This window comes from Pseudophryne corroboree, chromosome 4, assembly GCF_028390025.1.
Source record: "Pseudophryne corroboree isolate aPseCor3 chromosome 4, aPseCor3.hap2, whole genome shotgun sequence".
Taxonomy (NCBI): domain Eukaryota; kingdom Metazoa; phylum Chordata; class Amphibia; order Anura; family Myobatrachidae; genus Pseudophryne; species Pseudophryne corroboree.
In genome coordinates this window covers 829,874,991-829,895,277 of record NC_086447.1, presented here as the reverse complement: position 1 = coordinate 829,895,277, position 20,287 = coordinate 829,874,991, and the positions used below count along the sequence as shown (strand labels likewise).

Genomic DNA, 20,287 nt, shown 5'->3' with positions numbered 1-20,287 from the left:
TGATGTAACCATCTGTGCTGAAGCCTGGATATCCCTAAAACCTGCACTGTTTAGTGTGCCTTGAGGACTGAGGTGGTTGGGAATACCATGTCTACAGCACTCTAGAAACTGATAGACAGAATCTGGTGGTTGTTATGGGCAAGACCACCACTTGTGTGTTTTAGAAGCTTTAGTAAATTTACCCCATAGCCTAATAATTGTCGATATGAGGGGTAATTCAGAGATGGGCGCAGAATTCGCTCTCACAGCAAAATCTGCGTCCATATACTCACATGCTGGGGGCTGCCCAGCACAGGGCAAGGCCGCCCAGCATGTGTGGCACTGCCCCGCGATCCGTTCGCAATTTAATTGCAAATGCATCGATTAGAGGTCGACTTCTTCCTGTGCAGCTTGGCTGCGTAGGCAAGGTCACCGCCGCCATGTTTCCATATGCAGGAAACGCAGGCAATTGGCATGGCGTTGCCGCCCCTGGACGCCCATCGTCTGTCAATCATCAAGCGATCGCATCTATATAGGTCACGCATGCGCACTATAGCAGGTGCACGTACGCACTCTATAGACGCGGCCGCTGCATGCGAACGCACTGGCTGCGTCCAACTCTTAATAAGGCCCAAAAAGCAGTGGTTGGAGCTAGCATCAAAGAGACAGAGTACTGGCCAGCTGAGGTTTAGCATACTAGTCATACTACTGGATCCGATACCCAACCAAGAGAATTTGGGGAGGAGGGTTATTTTTACAAGTGTCTAGTAGAGTCTGTTATAAAAAAAAAAATCCCCTTTGTTTTGGTAATGTTAAGATGGTACATTTACGTTTACTCACAACACTAATTCACTATGCTTACTATGTAATTTGTGCAATGTTTTGTTTTTCTCGGGTTTCCCTTTTGATTGAAACCTTGAAGAGGGGAATTTATCTTTAAAATCATGAGAAGCCATCACTGATAACTAGAAGATGGTAGCTGTACTGCTTTGGGGGAAATCGTATTTTAGGCCTAATGGCTCTTTAAAGAACTGCTAGACCGGAAACTCAAGTTGCTTGAAATCAAAGAGTTATAGGCCCTACACACTGGCCGATTTGTTAGAAAGATATGAACGAACTCGTTCATATCTTTCAGTGTGGAGCCTCCAGCGGTGAACGATGCGCGGCCCCGCGCTCGTTCATCGCTGGTCCCCCGTCGGCTGTGCATGCAGGCCAATATGGACGATCTCGTCCATATTTGCCTGCACTTCAATGCAGCCGGGTGACGGGGGGAGTGAAGAAACTTCACTCCCCCCGTCACTGCCCCCCCCGCCGCCGGGTCGCTCGTCGGCCGTATCCGCCGTCGGGCAGCTCGGCCAGTGTGTAGGGCCCATTACTTATCGCACAACGAATATTCATAGCAGCTTTAAACACATTCCAGACCTGCAGATATTTTAAATCAGGATTGTGAGGTGGGGGTGGTACCCAGTTTGATCATGCGAATGGTTCATTATTTATTACCAGTTATTTATATAGCGCACACATATTCCGCAGCGCTTTACAGAGAATATTTGGCCGTTCACATCAGTCCCTGCCCCACTGGAGCTTACAATCTATATTCCCTATCACATGTACACACAGACACATTCACGCTAGGGTTAATTTTTGTTGGGATCCAACTAGCCTACCAGTATATTTTTGGATTGTGGGAGGAAACCAGAGTACCTGGAGGAAACCCACGCAAGTATGGGGAGAATATACAAACTCCACACAGTTAGGCCCATGGTGAGAATCGAACCCATGACCTCAGTGCTGTGAGGCAGTATTGCTTACCATTACACCATCACATTATGGGACCTGGATCATAATCAGGGTCACATAATCAACATGGGTTTTCCCTGTGTCCTTGCCTTGACTTGAAAGAGGTAAGAATAGGTACAAAGTGGGTTGAACCTGTATTCATTAAACTATCTCTGAATGGGATTTGTGTGTGAAAGGGGTAGTAGTATGTAGTAAATTGCATCTTGTCATACTTTTAAAGGGAGACAGTCAATTGACCGCCTGTCGGGATCCTGGTGTCTGTCTCCTGACCGCCGAGATCCCGAACGCCGGGATCTCGTACTGATCCCCTTTTAAGGTCTCCCGAAAAAGCCAGGAGAGGAGACGCTGCTTACCACTTTGGGGGGAGGGCCAGGCTGCACATCACTAGGGCTCCACCACCAAAATTGTGATTCGTGGGTCTGCAGGAGGGGACAGGGCGTAATGACACAAATTTGCACCCTTTAGTCCTGTCCCCTCCATACAACACCACAATTCCCTGAATGATCTCCGTATCCTGCACATTTTACTAGGAAAAGTTTTATTTTGCATACTGCACATCAATGTGTGCAGTGTGCACACACACCTGCATACACACCTGAGCCTGGGGTATTTCAGCAATGTTTTGCTGTACGGGAAATGGGTTGAAAACCATCACCTGGGCATGTTGTGTGTGCATTGCCAGAGTTAAGCTGTGTGCACACTTTACAATATATTGGGCAAGATCACAGTGACCATCATATAATGGCCCTCATTCCGAGTTGTTCGCTCGCTAGCTGCTTTTAGCAGCTTTGCACACGCTAAGCCGCCGCCTACTGGGAGTGAATCTTAGCTTTGCAGAATTGCGAACGAAAGATTCGCATAATTGCGAATAGAAATTCCTTTGCAGTTTCTGAGTAGCTCGGGACTTACTCCTACATTGCGATCAGTTCAGTCAGTTTCGTTCCTGGTTTGACGTCACAAACACACCCAGCGTTCGCCCAGACACTCCCCCGTTTCTCCAGCCACTCCCGCGTTTTTCCCAGAAACGGCTGCGTTTTTTCACACACACCCATAAAACGGCCAGTTTCCGCCCAGAAACACCCACTTCCTGTCAATCACACTCCGATCACCAGAACGAAGAGATTTCTTTGTTAAGCCGTGAGTAAAATACCTAACTTTTTGGCAAATTTACTTGGCGCAGATGCACTGCGAACATTGCGCATGCGCAGTTTGCGACAAATCGCTCCGTTGCGAAAACCACTAATGAGCGAACAACTCGGAATGAGGGCCAATGTGTATACCCAATTCCACCTAATTTGTTTGATGAATTGTGTGGTTGAATCTTCCCATCGGATGTGCTGCACATCAAATAGGATATTTAATGTAATATGATTCACTAACATTAATCCTGTAATGATATATTGTGCCATCGCAGATCATGCTGTGTGTACGTGGGCACGATATATAGTTACATTGTATCAGCCCGTCATAAGATCATCGGATTGTTTTGCTGTATTGCTCTCCGTTCTGAGTGTGTACGCCTGGTGCATGCTGTATCCCCTGCACCTGGCATAGGGGGGGGTGTAAATGCTGTTGTTAGTGATGGTTGCTGGGCTTAAAGATGGAGCTGGTGGGGCGCTGCATACACAAAGATGCGCTCAGCCATAAAATCGCATTTGCATCTCAGGGTTCAGTATGAATTACCGCTGGTCGGGATGCCGGCCGTCAGTATACCAACAGCGGTATCCCAGCCACCGGGATGCTGGTAGCGTGGGGCGAGCGCTAGTAAGCCCCTTGCAGGCTCGCCACGCTGTGGGCACGGTGGCTCACTGCACTCGCCACAGGTTATATTCTCCCTCTATGGATGTCGTGGACAACCATAGAGGCAGAGTCACCTGCCTCGCCGGGATTCCGGCATTGTACCGCTATGCTGGATTCCGGCGTCGGCATTGTGATTGCCGGGATCCCGTGCGGTGGTATGTTAACCGCTTCCCCATCTCAGAATCAGCCCATACAAGTGACTAAGTGTGGGATGTACTAAAGGGAAAATGCGGTAAAACCCCTGTTTTCAGGGGGTTTACTGCATTTTCATATGTGCCGGGTTTTCGATGCCGAGGGTATCACCATCTTTTTATGGCGATACCCTATAGAAGCCTATGGGCTTCTTACCGCATCCCGCCGCCCCGCTCTGTGTGCAGGCAGTCCGTGGTCCCGGAACCCAAACTCCTCCTCCCCCAGCAACACAGCTGGAGGTCCTTCTGGCTGCAGGGAGGAGGAGGAGCCCGAGACTGACTGCTGGCGTCACCTTCCGGTGCTGGGAGGTGACAGAGACCCCCGCACACCTTCTCACAGATATCGTGGGGGGCCTCTGTCATCACATTGCGATGTTAATCGCATATGTTAGCACATATGCGATTAGCATCGCTGTGGCGGGCGGCGATGTATTCTAATACATCCCACCCTATAAATGGTAAACATGATTACATTATCCCCCTCCCACAGTAAATAATTAGCTAAAAATTCACTTTTTATTTATATCTTTTCTGCTCTCAGATTACAACTGCACTGCCAAACACACCTCACTGATGTAATATCTCTTTAAAACACTCGCCCACAGTCATTCCTGCAGCAATCAGTGTCTGAACAAGTGTCTGCTTCTCTGCGACTGAACAAGTGTCTGCTTCTCTGCGACTTTACAGTCGCGACCCCAAGGATTCAAAATAGTGGGCTCAACCCGCTGAGCTGCAAAACTGCATCTCATTGACCTAGAGGTCTTTCAAGATGTACAAAGGTGACAGTTAATTGCAAGGAGTGCTATCTAGGACGAGGAAGGGCTGGTCACATCGCCACACCCATCCCCGGAATAAGCCGACAGACTGGTTGCTACAGTACCTGTGGCTGCTGCTGTATTACTTTCTGTATGTATGTGCTCTGTGAGTGCCGCACAGTTCTCTCCCATGGCTGAGCCTAAGCTTGCTTACTGCAATGGATCACACAAAGCACACCACCAAGGTCATCCAAACGGGCTGTCCAAGAAGAACGGGGTGTCTAAAGTACAGCAGGTAGGAGATCCAGTCCATGTGCTTATTACATGCCCTCAGAGGAAATGCTCTGCTTGTCCATTAGGTTTAATACTCCTTTATTTATTCCTTGTGCTGGTAAATCTGGTACAAGGTGCTTCAGATTGGACAGCCCCTGATTAATTATACTTAGTACTTACTTGCTTGAGACCCTGCATCATGACTTGTATTTAGGTGTGAGATCACAATCCTATCCCTGCATAGCATCTGAGTCTACTGTACTAAGAGAATGAGGAAGTAATATGTATGTAGTTTGTAATCTGCAGTTATTCATTGTGAATTATATTATGTAACCGATTGCGGCTGTCAGTCCGCTCACTGATTTAGAATTAATGCAAACATTTGTCAGAAATGATTTCCTCCCCCTTTTGTTTGTCATGTCACAGCCTGCTAGTGCTTACATTGCGCAATGGTAAAGACTGATTTGCTTTGTGCAGAGTTTTAAGTTGCCCTAATTCCTGTACTCACAATTTCTGCGAAACAGGAAAGGAAACCATGATGTGGGTTGTATGCGGAAAAGTTACTGCTTCAGTTCAAACGCAATATTTGCTTTCAACACAAACATCCTTTAAGGGGGGTACACACGGAGAGATCCGTGCTTAAATTCTAGGCAATCTGACTAGATTGCTTAGAATTTAAGCACGGATCTCTCCGTGTGTAGGGTGTCGGCGACAGCGATGCATGGTCCCGTGCGTCGCTCTCGCCGGCTCTAAATTTGGCATGCATGCATGCAAGCCAAATCTAGTGAGATCGCTCATTTCACCGCTGGGTGAAATGAGCGGCCCCCCTCGCTCATCACACATTGCCCTGTGTGCTGAGCGAGGGGAGAGATATGTGCGATCGCTCAGCACACATCTTCCCCGTGTGTACGGGGCTTAAGAGCGCTGACCGTAAAATCTCTGCAGCTCCATTTTTATTTGTAGTTCACAAAATAGATTTAGGGGTCTATGGGGGTCATTCCGAGTTGATCACTCGCTAGCAGTTTTTAGCAGCCGTGCAAACGCTGTGCCGCCTCCCGCTGGGAGTGTATTTTAGCTTAGCAGAAGTGCGAACGAAAGGATCGCAGAGCGGCGGCAAAGTTTTTTTTTTTTGTGCAGTTTTAGAGTAGCTTAATACCTACTCAGCGCTTGCAATCACTTCAGGCTGTTCAGTTCCTGTTTTGACGTCACAAACGCCCTGCGTTCGTCCAGCCACGCCTGCGTTTTTCCTGGCACGCCTGTGTTTTTCCGAACACTCCCTGAAAACGTAAAGTTGACACCCAGAAATGCCCACTTCATGTCAATCACTCTGCGGCCAGCAGTGCGATTGAAAAGCTTCGCTAGACCGTGTGAAACTACATCGTTCGTTGTAATAGTACATCACGCGTGCGCATTGCGCCGCATACGCAGAAGTGCCGTTTTTTTTTTGGCCTTATCGCTGCACAGCGAACGAATGCAGCTAGCGATCAACTCGGAATGACCACCTATGTACTAAGCCTTGGAGAGAGCTAAAGCACCAGCCAATCAGCTCCTAACTGTCATGTTTGAAAAATGACAGGAGTTGGTTGGCTGATACTTTATCTCCATCCACTTGATCTCTCTCCAAGACTTGGTACACAGACCTCATAGTACTTCTTAAGTGCAGATTTTTTGAGATATTTTTTTTTTTTAAGGTGGGGGGGGTATTTATCAAAGCTTGGATAGAGATACTTTATCCCTCACAATGTTATCAGCTTCTGCCGTACATTTTACTATGTTTAAAAAATGACAGGAGCTAATTGGTTGGTACAATTTTATCTCTCTCCAAGCTTTGATGAATCGCCCCCTAAGTATCTGTTGAGAGTTGAACAAGTATAAATGATTTCTTCTCTCCCACTTGTGGTCTGTCGCATACAAAGTTAAATGGTAAGGCCGTATATTTCCTTCAAGGCACTTCCTGAAAGTTACGAAACTTACAGTATAGCTAATTACTGCCATTCAAATTGTGCTTCCAAACTTGTGACTACTCCTTCTCAGTTACCCGATCAGTGAGTAATGTATACAGTTACCATGGCGACCTAATACCTGCCCAAGGCTTTGTTTTAACTGTCGTCTATTGCAATCTATCGTTTTAAATGCCAGGGTTTATTTTCCTACTGTATGTGTCACGATATTATAGATTATATGTAGTACTTACTGCTTTATAGCAAAGATATCAAACATTGCAATATTGCCTGTGTTGTAATACTATGTCGTATAGTAATTACTGTACTTATGTCACTTGTGGTAGCTGGCAGATTTTCCAGCATACTGTATGCACACATATAGTATCTAGGAAAGAACATTTTCAATTCAGTTGTATATCTGCTTAAGTAAATAAGTACTGGAAGCAAATGAATAAGTTTAATCCAGTTCATTGGAATCGATTTTATGAAGTTTATTTAAATTTAGAGGTGAGCGGATTGTGTGTAAAAAGTGTAGCTTTCAGAAAGATTAACGTTTTTAGTGGATGTTAATAACACATAAACAAACAAACATTAATCTGCATGCCTAATGCCAAGGTGTAAAGCCAGGTACACACTGTCTTATATATATATTTTTGAGGTCGTCACGAAAACTGGAGCAATTTTTATACAAATTAAAGGCCACAACATCTGAGCTACATAGTAAGGGGCAGATGTTTTTTCCCCCCACTAAAATAATGTGAAAAAGGATGTTTTCACATTATTATAGTTTAACCTGAATGTATTAAAGGGCTTTTGGAGCAGTTTTTGTGAAAAACGCAAAGCAGCAGCTCACTTTACAGCACCGTAAGTCACAGCAGTAGGGAGCCTCGATGACTGACTGGCAGTTGGGGTGGCCAATCCCGGGCCATTTATTTCAATCCTTACCCCCCCCCCCCCCTCCCCCCTCGCCCAGCCAACCCACAATCCTCCAGACGGGAGACTGGGACGGTCGACTTGCTGTGGCCTGCGGCGGTGTGATGTCCGTGCGGCTGGTGTCAAACTGCGCACCGTGACCCCTGACATTACGTCACGCTGCACAGTGCACTGGCCAGGGTAAAGGGGAGCTGGGCAGGGGGATCCGGGCAGTGTCTGTCTGAGCCTCCTGAGGACGCTCCACGCTGCCTAGCATTGGAAAAACAAAGGAAACTTTAGATTCTTGGGTCTTAGACGTAGTGTCCCAAGGGTACAAACAGGAGTTTCAGGAGCTGCCATCCCCCGCACCGATTTTTCAAATCAGCCTTGCCAGTTTCTATCCCAGAAAGGGAAGTAGTAAATGCTGCGATACAAAAGCTGTGTCAACAGAGGGTCATTGTCCCGGTTCCCCCGTCCCAACGGGGGGAAGGGTTCTATCCGAGCCTCTTTGTCGTGCCAAAGCCGGACGGCTCGGTCAGACCGATCCTGAACCTAAAATTCCTCAATCTGTATTTGAAAACTTTTTCAAGTTCAAGATGGAATCTCTTCGAGCTGTGATCTCCAGCCTAGAAGGGGGGGATTTTATGGCGTCAGTTGACATAAAAGATGCCTACTTACACGTCCCGATATATATCCTCCACATCAGGCCTTCCTGAGATTTGTGGTACATGATTGTCATTACCAATTTCAGATGTTGCCGTTTGGGCTTTCCACGGCCCTGAGGGTCTTCACCAAAGTGATGGCGGAAATGATGGTACTCCTACGCAAGCAGGGTGTCACAATTATCCCGTACTTGGACGATCTCCTGATAAAGGCGAGATCAAAGGAGCAGTTGCTAAGAAATGTGGAACTCTCCCTGATGGTTCTGCGACATCATGGTTGGATTCTAAATTTGCCAAAGTCTCAGTTGATCCCGACAACTCGGCTGCCCTTCTTGGGCATGATCCTAGACACGGAACTACAGAGAGTATTTCTTCCGGCGGAAAAAGCTCTGGAAATCCATTGCATGGTAAAGGAGTTTCTGAAACCGGCAAGAGTGTCGATTCATCAATGCACTCGAGTTCTAGGGAAGATGGTTGCGGCTTACGAAGCCATTCCGTTTGGCAGGTTTCATGCCCGGGTGTTTCAGTGGGACCTGCTGAACAAATGGTCCGGGTCTCACCTGCACATGCACCGGAAAATAAGTCTATCTTCCAGGACCAGAATTTCTCTCCTGTGGTGGCTGCAAAGTTCTCACCTTCTAGAGGGACGCAGGTTCGGAATCCAGGATTGGGTCCTGCTGACCACTGATGCAAGTCTCCGAGGCTGGGGTGCAGTCACACAAGGAAGAAGTTTCCAGGGAAAATGGTCAAGCCAGGAAACTTGTCTCCACATAAACGTTCTGGAGTTAAGAGCCATTTACAACGGCCTTCTGCAAACGGAACACCTTCTTCGAGGTCTACCTGTCCTGATTCAGTCGGACAACGTAACAGCGGTAGCGTACGTAAACCAGCAGGGCGGAACAAAGAGCAGAGCGGCGATGGCGGAGGCCACAAGGGTCCTCCGCTGGGCGGAAAAGCACATGAGCGCTCTGTCAGCAGTCTTCCTTCCGGGCGTGGACAATTGGGAAGCAGACTTCCTCAGCAGACACGATCTCCATCCAGGAGAGTGGGGTCTTCATCAAGAGGTATTTGCAGAAGTGACAAGGCTTGGGGAATTCCTCAAATAGACATGATGGCGTCTCGCCTCAACAAGAAGCTTCCGAGGTATTGTTCCAGGTCAAGGGACCCCCAAGCCAGTGCAGTGAACTCCGTGGGTGTTTCAGTCGGTATATGTGTTCCCTCCACTTCCTCTCATTCCAAAGGTGTTGAGGATCATAAGACGAACAAGGGTTCCGGCAGTACTCGTCGTTCTGGATTGGCCACGGAGGGCCTGGTATCCGGATCTTCAGGAATTGCTCATAGAAGATCCTTAGCCGCTTCCTCTCAGAGAGGACCTGTTACTGCAGGGGCCATGCGTATTTCAGGACTTACCACGGCTGCGTTTGACGGCGTGGAAGTTGAACGCCAAATCCTAGCTCGAAAGGGTACTTCCTGGGGAAGTCATCCCCACTCTCCTTAAGGCTAGAAAGGAGGTCACGGCGAAGTATTATCACCGTATTTGGAGAAAATATGTGTTGTGGTGTGAAGCCAAGAAGGCTCCGGCGGAGGAGTTTCAGCTAGGTCGTTTCCTCCATTTTTTGCAGGCAGGCGTGGATGCAGGCCTGAAATTGGGTTCCATCAAAGTGCAGATTTTGGCTTTATCTATTTTCTTTCAAAAAGAATTTGCCGCCCTTCCTGAAGTTCAGACTTTCGTGAAGGGAGTGCTGTATATCCATCCCCCGTTTGTGCCACCCGTGGCACCGTGGGATCTTGACATGGTGTTGCAATTTCTTATGTCTCACTGGTTTGAACCTTTGCGAAAGGTTGAGTTGAAATTTCTCACTTGGAAAGTGGTCATGCTTTTGGTCCTTGGGGTCCGCTAGACGGGTGTCGGAATTGGCGGCTTTGTCTCACAAGAGCCCATATTTGATTTTCCATGTGGATAGAGCAGAATTGAGGACTCGTCCACAATTTCTGCCGAAGGTGGTTTCTTCGTTTCACATAAATCAACCTATTGTGGTGCCTGTGGCTTCGGATGCCGTGATGGTGCCAAAATCTCTCGATGTCGTGAGAGCTTTGAAAATTTATGTCGCCAGAACGTCTCTGGTTAGGAAAACGGAGGCTCTGTTTGTCCTGTACGCTTCCAACAAGATTGGAAATCCTGCTTCCAAGCAGACTATTGCGCGCTGGATTTGTAATACGATTCAGCACGCTCATTCTATGGCTGGATTGCCGTTGCCAAAGTCAGTGAAGGCCCATTCTACCAGGAAGGGGTCTCGGCACTTCAACTTTGCCGAGCAGCTACGTGGTCGGGTTCAAACATTTTTGCTAAGTTCTACAAGTTTGATACCCTGGCTGATGAGGACCTCGTGTTTGCTCAATCGGTGCTGCAGAGTCGTCCGCACTCTCCTGCCCGGTCTGGAGCTTTGGTATAGACCCCATGGTCCTTTTGGAGGCCCCAGCATCCTCTAGGACGTAAGAGAAAATAGGATTTTAATACCTACCGGTAAATCCTTTTCTCCTAGTCCGTAGAGGATGCTGGGCGCCCATCCCAGTGCAGACTGTTACTTGCAGTTGTGTTGTTAGTTGTTGTTTCGATTACACGAAGGTTGTGTATCGGTTATGTTCGGCTTGTTGCTGTTTTTCGTTCATACTGTTCTCTGGTATTCCTGCTAATCTAGTTGTACGGTGTGTTTGTGGTGTGAGCTGGTATGTGTCTCACCCGTGGCGTAACAAAAAGAATTTTCCTCAAAATGTCCGTCTCCCTGGACACAGTTCCTATAACTGAGGTCTGGAGGAGGGGCATAGAGGGAGGAGCCAGTTCACACCCATTCAAAGTCTTATAGTGTGCCCATGTTTCCTGCAGATCCTGTCTATATCCCATGGTCCTTTTGGAGTCCCCAGCATCCTCTACGGACTAGGAGAAAAGGATTTACTGGTAGGTATTAAAATCCTATTTTTACACTCCTCCTCCTGTAGAACAGTTTTTTTTTTTGTTTTTGTTTTTTATAGGTACAAACTTAGCACCTAGTGGCTTGATGTAGATCTGCCCCTTAGTGGTTAAATAAACCTGTTTTTTTTTCTTTTTTTTTCTTTGGCAATATATGTTTATATCTAGGGTTTGTTTTATATCCTTTTTTAAAACTCCACTTTTTTTTTTTCTTTTAAAAAGCATCCCGGCTCCTCAGCATCCCTGCACCCTCCCCTAGCGCTTGCCATGCTGCAGATCACTGCAGATTGGTCAGCACAGCAGGACACCCCATTGGCTGTTGCAGAGGAGCAGCCGTCCGGGAAATGTAAATTAGTGCCCTGGTGTGTACTGTACCTGGCGGCTGCACAGATGAGCAGCCTCTGGGCAATTCAAAGTCATGATGGTCCGATGGTAATGGTTGTAATGTTCCCTCATTTGAGAAAACAAAATTTACAAATGTTTAATCATTTATTTACAGTATTCATTTATTTTTATAGTTTTGGATAAGTTTTACATTTTTGTTCTTGTCCTAATTCGGTCATAAACAAACCCCAACAATTTGAGGTTTTTTTTTTAAATTGCCAGTTAAATATTTGTGGCATATACCCTGAAAGTACATTATAATGAGCAGATCAGATTATGCCACATTACAGTGCCCTCCAGTTCATATTGTGCCACATTAGTGCCCCCTTACCATTATAACATCTACTTTCTACACCTCTCACTGGAAATGTAATGTCACACAATTTAGGCTGGCCAATGGATCAGACCCAGTTGCTTAGCAGGCAGATCTGGGAAATTGTAGGTTTCTGTGGGGTTTGCGGAGCTGTCAGATGCACATGCGTGTTCAGTAGACTGCACAGCTCTACACGCTGAACACATCTCGTGCAGGGGAACAATGATGCATTTGGGCAGTACATACACAATTTTGGGTGTTAATCTCGCCCAGCTCGCACTGCAAATGTGATTATTGATAAATGGGCCCTGTAGAGTTCTCTCGAAAGAAGGAACATCTCAAATCTGTCAATTACAGATTTAACAATAGGATCAATTAAATGTAAATTGTACAGTGATCTAAAGGGCCCCATACACTTACGCGACATGTCCGTCTGACATGTCGCAGGCGATCACCCCGGCAGCCTTCCGGGAGGCAGGATCGCCCAAGATACATTGTATGCAAAAGGACAGCATACGATGTATCTTGGTCGATCCCAGCCACTCCTGCGGGGTCGGACATGATTGAATGTGCAGCATATTCAATCTGGAGGATGTGATGCTCACGGGAACGAGCATCGGATCGGAAACACCTCCAAAATGCCCAATTTCATCTGCTATATTGGGCCGAATGCCCGAAATCGGATAAAATCGTGCATGATCATCCTAGTGTATGGGGCCCTTAAGTCATGGTATCAAAAATGTCAGTGGTTTTACAGAGCATGTAGACATACTGTATTAGGACCATATGGATAATGATAAAGTGCGCTATGAATTTGGTTTAGAGTATGGTAAATCCCTTTTTATTTATGCTATATTTAAATCTGCTTTATTTCTTTTTTTGTTTTGTATATTTTCCCTCCTCCCTGTGCTCTTCATATTACTGAAACCATTGCTATTTGTTTTTCCATTTTATTTTATTTAATTTTTTTTATTTAGCGGTAATGTGAATGTGTCTATTGTATGTGTACTTCCTTGTTATGTGGTTAAATGTTACAGATGATCTGTTTATAGTAGGCTTAGCTCACAGCAGTAGTATTGCATTAAAATAAATTCTACAATCAGTAAGCCGCCTGTATTTGTTATATTATTTCTGTACTTCTACATTATGTAGAGTGATGGTTCTCATCTGTAACTCTAGACTTCTTACACTTACAAAAGTGATATTTAGTTCTCTGATTGAAATTGCACTTGGCAACATTGTGGCTTTGGGCAATTTTAGGCTATTTATTTTGTTTGATTTGTTGTGCAATTTTGAACTATGAGTCTGGTAAATATCTTTGTTGGCTAATTTAAAAAGATATCTAAATAAAATCTAGTAAGACCTCCTATTTGTAATCATGCATGCAATGAATTGGTGGTGCCTGATACAATCAGATTAAATTGCAGAACACTGAGTGGTAAATTTACTAAGATGGGAGTTCTATTTAAGATGGATGTTGCCTATAGCAACCAATCAGATTCTACTTCTCATTTATCTAGCGCCTTCTGGAAGATAATACCTGAAATCTGATTGGTTGCTATAGGCAACATCCCATCAGATTCTACTCATTTATCTAGTACCTTCTAGAACACAGGTTCTCAAACTCGGTCCTCAGGACCCCACACAGTGCATGTTTTGCAGGTCTCCTCACAGAATCACGAGTGAAATAGCTCCACCTGTGGACCTTTTAAAATGTGTCAGTGAGTAATTAATACACCTGTGCACCTGCTGGGTTACCTGCAAAACATGCACTGTGTGGGGTCCTGAGGACCGAGTTTGAGAACCCCTGTTCTAGAAGATATTACCTGAAATCTGATTGGTTGCTATGTGCAACATCCCATCTTAAATAGAACTCCCATCTAAATTTACCCCTGACGGTATTGGGTGAGGTGTGATTACATTTGCACATACAGCTTGATTGGGAAAAATATTACCAATCTCGCAACTAAAACCGCCCATGTAGCCAATTACATGGAATTATTTTGTGATAATGAAGATGCACGGTGAACTAGGTGCATCACTGCGGCATTGCTTCTAGTGGTTTCATAGGCTGTTCCCTTAGGACTATGGTGGCCAATCCCGGGATCGTGATCGGCGGGATCCTGGGATATTGGCCAAAAATTGTCCGGGATTCAATCCTGGGATTGTAGCTTCCAATCCCGGGGATTTCGGGATTAGTCAGACCCCTTGTTTTTTCAATGCTGAACAGCGTTGAGCTTCCTCAAGAGGCTCAGATGCTGCCTGAAGTTAGAGGTCACGCTGCTCAGCCATCCGCCCGAGTCCTTTTTGGAGACTAGACTTGTGAAAGGGAGGACTTTCCTTAGAGTGAGTGCAGCCTGAATAAAAGCCTGCAGCTGAATGGGAGCAGGTAATAGATGAGAGACGCAGATCTTGTGCAGAGTGGTTGTGCTAGGAGATATTTTAGATGTATTTTGTAGTTTGATTTATAGCCTTAAGTGTAAGTAGAAGTATTTTTATATTTAATTTGATAAAAAATAATAATAAACAACCAATGTAAAGACTGATAGAGCGGAACAGCAGAAGATGATTGTGTTGCGATCAATATCAGTCTAGCTGCTTTATATCACAGAACTCTTATTTGAGCGCAGTCACTGAGGTCAGAAACTAATAACTTATTCTAGAGCATGTTCTGTGGTCTTGTTGGAACTTGGTTGGGATAGTGTAAAAAATCTAATAATGTCACTGTGTACTAGTAAGATGGACTGAACCGTGCACTGGTGATAGGAGCATCAGAAGTGCTTAAGACTTGACTGCAAGTTTTGCACCCCAAATACCAATTTAGATAATACACATTTAAGGTGCACATATACAGCATATTCAGGGTTTTAGGGGACGTTGTGTCTTTGCACATGGTAAGACACAAAATAGGTCCATTAGGTGTAATGATATCTGATAGTCAGTTGTTTTGAGAGTATACTTAAGATATAAGCCATTGTGTGTTCTTGTGTAAACTACTAAGGTACGTATATATGTGTATTGAGATTGCTCATTTCCTTTTATAGCCTGCTGTGTACCGCTTTTGTACGTAGTCGCACAGGTCTGTCACGCTTTTCTAGAGTATGATCTCATGTTACATGCCATAACTCAGGTGGCGTGGTTGGTGACTTCAGCAAAGTCGTTGCTTAACCTATACAGATTGAATCTCAAACATGACCGTCAGAGAGAGGTGGTACTTCATAGGAATCTAATGTGTTTAATTATCTAGAGAACAAGTCAGATTATAGCATACATTATAGCAATTAGTATTTGAATACAATTTGCTATTGGCGATTGCCACCTGTAACTTGTGGTTGCAAATCTAGCATGACATAACCTCCGGATTAACCTAAAATTCTGTAGCCAACGAGGATGAGGCAGAAATACAAGATACTGTACGTGATAGCTGGTACAATTTTAAATCCACAATGAAGTACAGTACTTTGAAGTATTGCTATGCAGTTGTGGAATATTACTGTTTATTTCCTATATATTGTATTATGCTATATAGGGGTAATTTATGTTTTTAAATACTTATAACATTTTTGGTGAAAAATAACAACGTTAACAAGGCGCTTACTATAGATTAGATCATGGTAAGTCTTACTCATCGGAGCCAGGACTGCTATACAGGAATCTTCCCTATGGAGATAGTGTCTGTGTGCCAGTGCCAACTTCAACCCACGGACACTGCGGTCACTCCCTGCAAGCTGCATGCTAACAAAGGCATTAAGGAGCGACTGTTTACTCTGACAGAGATTAGTACTGCCACCAAATATTTTCATTGGGTTAGGTTGCAGACCACATATAAAGACGACAGAGTTCCAAGTTTTATACATCCTTGCTGCCAATGATCAATAGAATCGATCAAACAATAAAAACAATATAAATATATATATATATATATATATATATATATATATATATATATATATATATATATATATATATATATAGTTTTTATTTTTTTTCTAAAAGTCACATTTACATTTTTATTTTTTTTGAGTAACCGAGAAGTGATCTAAAAGTGTTGTAGGAGAATTTGCATACACTGAAGATTTTAGCTTTCTCCTGGTATTCCGTATAGAGTGTAGCATGTCATTTTGATGAGGATGTAATTTAGCACTTACGGAAATATGCAAGTTAATATGCAGGTTTGTTTATAAAATGTTTTTATAGGGTGGAAAAATCTCACCTATCCTCTTTGCAGATTCCCTTCCTGTAGCTTTTCGTTATTAATCCTGTGCTTATCATATGGATTTTATTAAGTTACATTTACATTTCCTGCTAAGAAATTCATTTTTCAGGGTTTTGGGACTCAACTGAAAATGGGATCCGGTCTGAAGATCAACAGTGCCTAGGTCGATAATGTTTAGGTCGACCACTATAGGTCGACAGTCACTAGGTCGACATGTTTTCAAGGTTGAAAGGGTTTCTAGGTTGGAAAGAAAAGTTGCAGCGCATATAGATTAGAATTAATAAGATTCTATTTATTAAAACACATATAAGAATAAAAATATATATATTTAAACAAACTGTGCAATTTATACCACCGGCCGGTCAGTACATTTTTACAATAATTAATGCATGCATATATCAAATGTAGCATAAATTGTAACAAATTGCTTCCTCTCTGTTCAATCACTTTAAGCAATAATATAATCTGATATATCTGATAATTATACAGACTGGATAATGCGCTCAGAAGTTTTTCCTTTGAGATTATATATCAGTCATTTTTGGTGAAGAAGATAATGATGGTAAGATATATTTCTCACTTCAGGTGCAGGTAATTATGCTGTGAATAACTGCAACCTGTAATTGAGCCGATGCTCTCACTGAAAATGTGTCTGGCCAGACATAAATACAATGCGGTCTCACCACTCCTGTGCGTGGGTACTTTCACCTGGAATGTCCTCCCGGCTGCTGGTGCTCTCAACCTTTTATTGTGCAGTCATCTCTGGGGGATCGTATAAGCGGTGAAGAATTCCAATCGCATCTTAATGGAGTGTAGGATTTTGCTGAAAAGACCTCCGGACAGCAGTATAACAGTCTGAATGAGTGGTTAACGCGTTTCCCCGCCTCCCTCCGGGTTCAGCGGCTTCATCTGATGAAGCCGCTGAACCCGGAGGGAGGCGGGGAAACGCGTTAACCACTCATTCAGACTGTTATACTGCTGTCCGGAGGTCTTTTCAGCAAAATCCTACACTCCATTAAGATGCGATTGGAATTCTTCACCGCTTATACGATCCCCCAGAGATGACTGCACAATAAAAGGTTGAGAGCACCAGCAGCCGGGAGGACATTCCAGGTGAAAGTACCCACGCACAGGAGTGGTGAGACCGCATTGTATTTATGTCTGGCCAGACACATTTTCAGTGAGAGCATCGGCTCAATTACAGGTTGCAGTTATTCACAGCATAATTACCTGCACCTGAAGTGAGAAATATATCTTACCATCATTATCTTCTTCACCAAAAATGACTGATATATAATCTCAAAGGAAAAACTTCTGAGCGCATTATCCAGTCTGTATAATTATCAGATATATCAGATTATATTATTGCTTAAAGTGATTGAACAGAGAGGAAGCAATTTGTTACAATTTATGCTACATTTGATATATGCATGCATTAATTATTGTAAAAATGTACTGACCGGCCGGTGGTATAAATTGCACAGTTTGTTTAAATATATATATTTTTATTCTTATATGTGTTTTAATAAATAGAATCTTATTAATTCTAATCTATATGCGCTGCAACTTTTCTTTCTTGCTTGTTTGATTTTTAATCTAATAGGGGTGAGTAGCCCTATGTTGCTGGCAGCATATTGATTAGGAGTGACAGAGCGCCAGATTCAGCATTTTGTTGTTTGGTTTCTAGGTTGACATGTTCTAGGTCGACAGGTCAAAAGGTCGACATGAGTTTTTCACTTTTTTTTTCCCCTTCTTTTTAACTTTTTCATACTTAACGATCCACGCGGACTACGATTGGGAATAGTAACCTGTGCCGAGCACAGCCGCGAGCCATGCGAGGGGACACGGTGCACTAATTGGGCTTGCCGGTCATTGTATGGAAAAAATGACACCAAAAAACCTGAAAAACTTGTGTCGACCTTTTTGACCTGTCCACCTAGAACATGTCGACCTAGAAACCCTGTCAACCTTCAAACCCTGACCTAATGACTGTCGACCTATAGTGGTCGACCTAAACTTTGTCAACCTAGACACTGTCGATCTAATGATCCACACCCACTGAAAATACACAAAGTGGAAATAATGACATATTAAAGTCTCACCTTTTGACTTAAATGCAACTGAAATACAAACTATTCCTACTCTTCCTCTTCAAAGTCCTAAACCACTACTTCCTCCCCATATCTCCGGTTTCATTGCCACACACACTCACCTGCCTACTGCTTTCTTCCAATCACAGCTACCTCACCTCCTGTCTGATCACCTTCACCCATGTATGTCTTCAGGACTTCTCCAGCGCTGCACCAGTCCTCTAAATGACCTTATCCGCTCTCTTACTCACCCAGATTCCTCCCTCCCTCTGTGGATTATAAATGTGCGTAAATTTTATAGATGTATATATATTAGATGTGTCCTCATTGCTGTACGGTAGCTGTGCCAAAGAGCCCCTCCCAGCGCACCAGGTCCCGTGAGACTCTGCATTGGGCATCTGTCTTTGAGTCTTTTTTGCCAAAAATGAGTCTTGGTCACAACGCAACAATTGCATATCTGTGTGCGACTGAGTCTCTGAATCTGTATACCAAGTGCTACAAACTCTGTCGCACACAGCTATACAAGTGGCAAGTATCAAATTAATCGGAACAATCTCCTGGTGCATCCTAGTCCCATCACAATGCCCGAATCTTGCACTGCTTGGCGTATTGAGGCTAGAAGTATGAGGGTGCGTCTGTATAAATATTATATTTGGTAACTGTTGCTTTGATCACCCTTAAACTATATACTTTTGCCATGGTCTACGGTTCTACGGAACCTTGTGGCACCATATAAGTAAAAGATAATCTACTAACGCTTTAGGACCTTAATTTCTCTAACGTCCTAGTGGATGCTGGGGACTCCATAAGGACCATGGGGAATAGACGGGCTCCGCAGGAGACATGGGCACTTTAAGAAAGAATTTGGATTCTGGTGTGCTCTGGCTCCTCCCTCTATGTCCCTCCTCCAGACCTCAGTTTGAATCTGTGCCCGGACGAGCTGGGTGCTGTTTAGTGGGCTCTCCTGAGCTTGCTATAAGAAAGTATTTTGTTAGGTGTTTTTATTTTCAGGGAGCTCTGCTGGCAACAGACTCCCTGCATCGTGGGACTGAGGGGAGAGAAGCAGCCCTACTCTCTGCAGATAGGTCCTGCTTCTTAGGCTACTGGACACCATTAGCTCCAGAGGGATCGTACACAGGATCTCACCCTTTTGTCGTCCGATCCCGGAGCCGCGCCGCCGTCCCCCTCGCAGAGCCAGAAGACAGAAACCGGGTGAAAGAAGCAAGAAGACTTCGAAATCCGCGGCAGAAGACTCCAGTCTTCATTGAGGTAGCGCACAGCACTGCAGCTGTGCGCCATTGCTCCCACACTACACCCACATACTCCGGTCACTGTAGGGTGCAGGGCGCAGGGGGGGGCGCCCTGGGCAGCAATTAGGACCTCTTGGCAAAAGTTGGACACATATACAGTTGGGCACTGTATATGTGTATGAGCCCCTGCCATATTATAGTACATAAACGCGGGACAGAAGCCCGCCGCTGAGGGGGCGGGGCGTCTTCCTCAGCACTCACGAGCGCCATTTTTTCTCCACAGCTCCGCTGAGAGGAAGCTCCCCAGGCTCTCCCCTGCAGATTAACGGTAGAAGAGGGTAAAAAGAGAGGGGGGGGGGGGGCACATAAATTAGGTTCAAAAACAATATACAGCAGCTACTGGGTTAACACTAAGTTACTGTGTGATTCCTGGGACATATAGCGCTGGGGTGTGTGCTGGCATACTCTCTCTCTGTCTCTCCAAAGGGCCTTGTGGGGGAACTGTCTTCAAAAAGAGCATCCCCTGTGTGTGTGGTGTGTCGGTACGCTTGTGTCGACATGTTTGACGAGGAAGGCTATGTGGAAGCAGAGCGGGAGCAAATGAATGTGGTGTCTCCGCCGACGGCGCCGACACCTGATTGGATGGATATGTGGAAGGTTTTAAATGATAATGTTAATTCCTTGCATAAAAGGTTGGATAAAGCTGAAACCTTAGGACAGTCGGGGTCTCAGCCCATGCCTGATCCTATGT

General features: G+C 44.8%; 1 protein-coding gene across 1 annotated transcript in view; it reads left to right on the top strand.

Moving 5' to 3' along the window:
- The first annotated feature begins 4,397 nt into the window (after nucleotides 1-4,397).
- LOC134910469 (serine palmitoyltransferase 3-like) overlaps nucleotides 4,398-20,287 on the top strand; it is a 273,308-nt gene continuing 257,418 nt past the window's right edge. Inside the window, exon 1 of the mRNA XM_063918542.1 lies at nucleotides 4,398-4,820. Coding sequence (XP_063774612.1) covers nucleotides 4,683-4,820 — 138 coding nt within the window. The 5' untranslated portion in view covers nucleotides 4,398-4,682. The remainder of the gene's footprint in view (nucleotides 4,821-20,287) is intronic.